Below are 7,039 nucleotides of genomic sequence, written 5' to 3'. Positions count from 1 at the left end.
GACGGGCATGTTAGGAGAAAATTGGCTTTTGTACGGGTAAGTCACAGAGGCAGTCACATAGACATTCAGGAAGCGCCTAGCCGTCCTTGGATGGCACAGTGGTTAAGAGCCCTGGAGCTTAACCAATGTGTGCTGGGTTCGATTCCCGGAGACGGCACCTGTACTAGAGATGGGTCCGGGACATATTTTAGGAATCAAGCTATAAGCTACTTCGTTAATAATTTGATATTGATCGTTAATATAGTGACTTGTCAGAAATCAAGAAATACATGTAAGCAATGGTAGAAAAAAATAAGTATACAATCCTTTCATTTAACTTGTATAGGAGACTTTTCAATAAAAGATCCTTTAATCTCAAAAAAAAAAATTCAGGAAGCGCCTAAGCAATTGGAATACCGCCACACGAATCCACGAAAGAAGACAGACTGTTTGGACAAGACAAGCAAATAGACCAACGGTTCAACGAAGTGGTTGCTCTGAGCCACGACATAGCCCTGTGGATAATATACCGCTCGAGACTTGAATTAGTGCTGGACGATGCCCAACCCAACCCGGTAGCCATAACCAAAGAATTTGACCATGAACTGCTGCGAGGAATAAAGTCCAAGTGGTGGATGGCAATGAAACAGGATCGGAAAAAAGACTTCATCGATAAATGGTCAAAGGGAAACTGGGCGAACATCATAGATGATTCTGTGATCTTCACCCAGGACACCTCTGAAGATCAAATCTCAGTCCCAACTCCGGCCTGAGAACTGCACCCAACTCTTCACCGCTGTACATTAATACCACTCCCTCTATCGTTCTTTTCCATATCTTTCCTTTTTTTATTTTTCCTTTTTTTTTCCTTCTTCCTCTTTCTTTTACTTTTTCAATCCTTCCCTTCTCTCCATGATTTCATGTACATAAGCAACTTATCTTAATACCGTTGCACACAACTTTTTATCCCTCCCTCTCACATTTATTTCTTTCCCCTTCTTTATTAAGCTAATTTCTGTTTCCATACTTTCCTAGCTCTTTCTTCATCACCTTTTCTCTCTTCCCCTTACACTTATATCTTTTTCTTTCTCTCTTTCTTACTTTTCCTTCTATCTTCCAGATTCTGCAAGGTAGGCCAGGAGCATTACCTGGGTGATTTTGACGTAGAAGCTACCCTACCTTTTTAATAGGATAGGATACTTTTCAATAAAAGTCCTTTGTTAAAAAAAAGGAAGCACCTAAGCTCCCTCATGGTTATCTTGTTGATGTTGATTGCTAATTTGTTGGTTTATCTTTGTTCATCCTTGAACACCAATTGAGCTATTTTCTTTATCTCTTAATTCTATTTAAACCCCTCTATTTTGTTTTATTGTACCTCATCAATCTCTTATTTTTATTATTAAGGAATCCGCACAGCTCTCCACGAAATCTCCCATTGCCTGTAACAGGAATCGCTTTCTAATGAGAATATTTAAATAAAATATCAATCACTTTTTTTTCGATAAGAGAAAATCACCAAGGGGGGAGGGGGGTAGAATAGCTTTGTGGTAAGCGCTCTTGGCTGCCATCGAGATCGCGCGGGTTTGAATCCCGTAACCCCCACCAGCTCAAAAAAAGTGACTGGATTCTCCACGAATTCTGTGCCTTGCTTGTCGTGTCTATGTTCTCTATCAGTATTATCTGTCTTGTTGTGCCTGGTCTTACCATTGTTACTGTCTCTCATTACTGTCCCTCGCTTGCTATACCTGTCGTTCTAGTATTCTCTACTTGTTGTGTCTGGTTTTCTCTGCTTGTCATGTCTGATTATTCTACTATTACTGTTTCTTAATTGTTCTATAACTTCTACCAGCAATTGGCTATAATCTGCACAAAGACATATGACCTTTGATTCACCTTTAACGATTAACTTCATGAGGATAATTTTCAGTAAAGCTCCGTAGCTTCAAAAAAAAAAACCTCTCAACCAAATAATGTCTATCAATAACCAAAGAATAAGAAGAAGTATATATGAAAAAGTATCATTGACGTATTATACTGCATTTTGGTGAGGTCATAGCGAAGCAGCTTATAGCTCAATTCCTAGAGTATGTCCCGGTCACATCTCTAATACTGGTGCCGTCACCGGGGATCAGAATCAGAAAGACAAATTCCATGTAAAAATGGGAGGGTGTAAAAGCCTTTCATCTAATTTGTATAGGAGACTTTTCAATAAAAATTCTTTAAAAAAAAAAGAAGGATACTGGCTTGGGACAACAGAGCTGAATCACTAAGTTGCTGCTTCGATTTCTACAGACGAGACCTTTCCGTGAGAGTTTGCAGTGTTATTTAGCACCAGCACGGAGCCCGCGTTAATATTATAGGCTAGACAATAACCACAAGTTTATCCAATTTAATTGATATGACAACAGATATTCAGTTGCATCTAATGCTTTATAGCTAGCTTCTTGTAATAATGAGGAGATTTTGAATATAATTAAGTTCTTATGGGTTAAAAAAAAAAGAAATGGGTTCAGATCTAAAATTAGGGAAATTAATTTAATACCTTTGTAGAATTTTTGCATTCGTCTAGGATAACTCTAGCATAGCAAGATAGAGTGTAATCGTAATATATAATCAATTTAATCTTGTGCGCTCCCTTTTTCTTCTTTATCTACCATATTTTTTATTTTGCCTAATTGTTATTAAAAGTAGTGATTATAAACTACAAACTCTAGTTTCATTTTTTCTATTTTACGTTATGGACCATCACCTCTACTAACTCTATACCTATCCAGAATAATACTAGTGTGTTTGTTTTTCTCGCACTTTGATTTTTTTTCTTTTAACCACATTTAAGGTAGACCAGAACTATTACCATGTTAATTTTAACGTAAAAGTTATCCTACCACTTTTAAAAGCATAAAATAGCTTCAATGATAACCTCTTGATAAATAGAGTAGTTTTCAGTGCTTTAATGCAAAAGAAATTGATAATGGGTTCTTGATAGCGTTTGATATTTTAATACAAACCCAACACTAATTTTAATAGTATTTTATACGGTACTGCATATTAGTCGTATTATTTCCATTTTAAAATCGCTTAGCACCTCTCTAGCTCATGTAACCATCTTTTGTTCTATCTATCCTTTATTTAATATCGCATTAAATATTTTCTTTTTCCTATGTAGTGTAAAATTATCGTGTATCATTTCTTCTTCATTTTCAATTATCCAAGAGCATTACTTTCCAAATATGAATCCAAATATTTAGAGTCTAGAAATTTTCATGATGTTTACAAAGAGACTATTCAATATTTTTCTAGTATATACTAAAAGGATTTAGGTTCCATCCTCGTTACATTCTCACTACATGTGCTTAGAGCGGATCGATTATTTTAATATTAGTTCTGCAACATCCAAGTCGGAATACAGCACATAAAAGAAACCATATATGTTATCAACCATTCCAGTATTTCATCTTAAATTTGTATAAACAATTTAGTAAAGGGAAATATTAGGAAACTCTAAATTTGTTTTTATGTTTAATTCATTTCAAGACTCTAATTGAAAGAAAGAATAATTACTCTTTGGTCGAAATTTATTAACTGCTTGCAAAAAATAAAAGTACACTTTTCAAAACTGCTTTTATTTTTTACAACAAAAGTGGGCATTTTCATAAGTAATCGTGGAGTCAAAATAATTTTATTCGCTTGAGCTTAGTAAAGCAAAAAAAAGCAGATGACTAATTAATGTGTTTCTATTTAAAATATTTGACTTAGAAATTTATGTGGGTACGTTTTTTTCACAACATGAACTCCCTTGTTCAATGATAGCCTCATCGCATTGCTTGTTTATACTTATATATGTTTTATCGATACAGTATTAATTGTAAGCTAAATACCGCCAAATCATATTTCGAGTGACTGATTCGAATTTTCGTGGTTAATAAAGCTAAACTTTTATTCCCACGCCTGTATTGTTTAAGCGATTTCCAAGATTGAAGAGTAGATATTCGATCGCTACATCAAAAAAGATGTTTGCTCGGTTATTTCAGCGAAGTGCACCCTTTACTGGCAGAGTAAGAGTTGCAATATGTTACATTTCATTTTAAATCCCTTAGATTTCTGTAATACGAATTATGCTACTTTAATTAGGCACACTTAACTACTTCCCAACCCTTGTTAGCTCCAGAGCTAAGTACTTCAGTAAAAGCAGTGAGTCTAAGTTTTTTTCCTATCGGTTTTGCCTCGTATATGAATTCATTTGTGGACTTAAACATGTACTTATATTCTTCTAAGGCTAATATCAAACATGTTGGGGTGATTGGTGCTGGTCAGATGGGAATCGGAATTGCATTGGTTGCAGCTAATGTTGCAAAGCTTCCTGTTATTGTATTGGACTCTAAGCAGGAACAAATTGATAAGGGTATTGCCTTCATAGACAAACTTCTGGAAAAAGACGTTAGTAAGAGTCGAATCTCTTCAGAACATGCATCCGAAACTCGCGCGCGCATAACAACTACTACTAATATATCCGAGCTTGCTGATATCGATATAGCTATCGAAGCTGTGAGTGAGAGTCTTACCCTTAAACAAACCATTTTCCACGATCTTGCTCGCACGACGCCATCGCATGCAATTCTTGCAACGAATACTTCAAGCATTAGTATTACAAAAATAGCTGCTGCTGCTGGCTCTCGCGCTCATCAGGTGATTGGCATGCATTTTATGAACCCAGTACCAGTTATGAAGTTGGTTGAAATTATCCCTAGCTTGCAAACTGAGAAGGGGGTTGTTGAAACTGTGAAGGAGCTTGCTGTTCGCATGGGAAAAACTTGCACAACTTCGGAGGATGTACCTGGATTTGTTGCCAATAGGCTGTTGATGCCCTATATTAATGAGGCAATCATGGCACTCGAATCGGTAAATTTCCCAAGCCATTGTGTACTTTAATTATATGTATTCTAAGAATTTAATATGACAACACTTAGGGTGTCGCTTCTAAAGAGGACATTGATACCACGATGAAACTCGGGATGAATATGCCAATGGGTCCCTTGACTCTTGCTGATTTCATTGGGCTTGACACCTGTCTTGCAATCATGCGTGTACTGCATAATGAGTTGGGCGATAGCAAATATCGACCTGCAGTACTACTCACTAAATATGTAGATGCTGGATGGCTGGGCCGTAAGAACGGTCGCGGTTTCTACAGCTATTAGAGATGCTGGAAATATTTGATGGATTAGAATTGATATTACAATAAACTATTATATGAATCCAATGGCTGAGAGCATTGAAAAGATGGAGTAAAATGAAAATATATATAGCTAAAATTTATTTGTGCTTTTCTATTAATTAAACTTTAGGCGCAAATTTATAAACAAAATCTTATACTCTATATTATAGGATACGAGAGTTGTAATAACTATATAAAACTAAATAATGGGATCACTAAAACTAAAAGTATGCTGGTTTATGGCTAATTCTAATAACGATTTTTTTAATGACATGTAAAACTTTTCCTAGGTGGGATATTGAGCGTGATTTCCAGGTTTTAACTGTTTTCTCTAACTTCTCCAACAGTTGTTCGTAGAATGACGTGGGTGGAAATATGTTTTTGGTATTGAATGGGATCATTAACAGAGTAAAGGAGTAATCTTACGGGATAGAAGGGAATGGTGGCAACAAGGTCAAATGAAATGGGTTGCTAATTTTTTTTTTTGAGATTAAAGGATCTTTTATTGAAAAGTCTCCTATACAAGTTAAATGAAAGGATTGTATACTTATTTTTTTCTACCATTGCTTACATGTATTTCTTGATTTCTGACAAGTCACTATATTAACGATCAATATCAAATTATTAACGAAGTAGCTTATTGCTCGATTCCTAGAGTAGGTCCCGGACACGTCTATAGTACAGGTGCCGTCTCCGGGAATCGAACTCAGCACACAATGGTTAAGATCCGAAACTCTTAACCACTGTGCCATCCAAGGACGGCGGAATGAATTGTTAATCGTCGGAGATTGAATCAATTATGAAATAGGCAATATATGATTCATCATAAATATGAAATGCAAGAAGGCGAGATGGCCGAGTGGTCTAAGGCGTCACGTTTAGGCCGTGATCTCTTCGGAGGCGTGGGTTCGAACCCCACTCTCGTCACTACTTTTTTCAAACAATATTTTGTAAATTTTTTGATTTCGAAAGCGTTGTCGATTTTTCATTTGTTTTGGTCGTGGCAAAAGTACTTAAATAACACAAAAATTATGGTATCCCGATTAAATTCAACGAAATGCAGTTGAAAACTAGTAATATTGGTAATAATTGATGCGTCGATATATGTTGGGATTAATCGTTGCACTCCTGTGCAGGAATAAATTCTTTCTGATTTTTAGATATCGCTTTGCTCAACATTAGTAGCTAAATTCTATCTAATGTATTCATTTTTTTTTTTTGCGGTTACTGTGGGCTGGAGGTCAATTGAGCACTAATTCAATAGGTCATCCAGGTCTCCGTTAGCAATTTTTTATTACACAGCTCTCGTAGAATGACTCAAAGGCCATATTCCAACCCCTGAGAAGCACTTGTCCTCAGAAGCTTATATACAATATACCATATCGAAATAGTGCGTCGAGTTCACAGTTTCACTTCCTATATCGCTTGGCAAAGGTAGCTAATGGTTGGTCAAGATCTCGAGGTCGGACATATAACAAAGGGTCCAACGACGTTATATTGCTAGCATGAAAAAATCCCTCTATCATTATGGCCGTACTAATTTTTTTTCCGACTAAGTAGACGGTACTTCGAACATCGGATTGTTTGGGGAATCGCTAGTTGTAGTTCATAAACAGTTGTGTCGTAAATAAGCCTTCGCTAGCATCCTGGCTCGACTGTCTTCGTGTCGTGTGTTTTACCACTTCGTCTTCCGAGTTGAGCAGGCAGAGAACGTGCCAGGTCTGGGTGCAGCACGCCCACGACCAGGGCTCCGGCATTCCCATGCCCCCTTCGTTGATGGCCGCATGGAAAAACCACTTGGTAGTGAAGGATGGGAGTTCCGTGTAGTCTCGGATGCCTCTTCTC

At 36.8% G+C, this 7,039-nt stretch overlaps 2 protein-coding genes and 1 non-coding gene across 3 annotated transcripts; all 3 read left to right on the top strand.

Annotated features, from left to right (window-relative positions):
- Positions 1-90: 90 nt before the first annotated feature.
- On the top strand, positions 91-752 carry VTP21DRAFT_5524 (uncharacterized protein; the record flags this gene model as incomplete). Its single annotated transcript, XM_069396055.1, has 3 exons — positions 91-173; positions 245-271; positions 425-752. The coding sequence occupies 3 exons, from the start codon at positions 91-93 to the stop codon at positions 750-752; spliced, it is 438 nt and encodes a 145-aa protein (XP_069248092.1).
- Positions 753-3,989: 3,237 nt separating this feature from the next.
- VTP21DRAFT_5523 (uncharacterized protein) lies at positions 3,990-5,177 on the top strand (the record flags this gene model as incomplete). The annotated part of the gene is made up of 4 exons (XM_069396054.1): positions 3,990-4,034; positions 4,111-4,170; positions 4,255-4,878; positions 4,947-5,177. The coding sequence occupies 4 exons, from the start codon at positions 3,990-3,992 to the stop codon at positions 5,175-5,177; spliced, it is 960 nt and encodes a 319-aa protein (XP_069248091.1).
- An 862-nt stretch (positions 5,178-6,039) lies between these two features.
- VTP21DRAFT_t228 lies at positions 6,040-6,121 on the top strand. Its single transcript has one exon. It is a non-coding gene; the product is annotated as a tRNA-Leu (tRNA).
- The last annotated feature ends 918 nt before the right edge of the window (positions 6,122-7,039 follow it).

Source organism: Calcarisporiella thermophila (assembly GCF_041956535.1).
Source record: "Calcarisporiella thermophila strain CBS 279.70 unplaced genomic scaffold VTP21scaffold_22, whole genome shotgun sequence".
Classification (NCBI taxonomy): Eukaryota; Fungi; Calcarisporiellomycota; class Calcarisporiellomycetes; order Calcarisporiellales; family Calcarisporiellaceae; genus Calcarisporiella; species Calcarisporiella thermophila.
The sequence above is the reverse complement of the archived record's forward strand: the minus strand, read 5'-3'. Positions and strand labels throughout refer to the sequence as shown.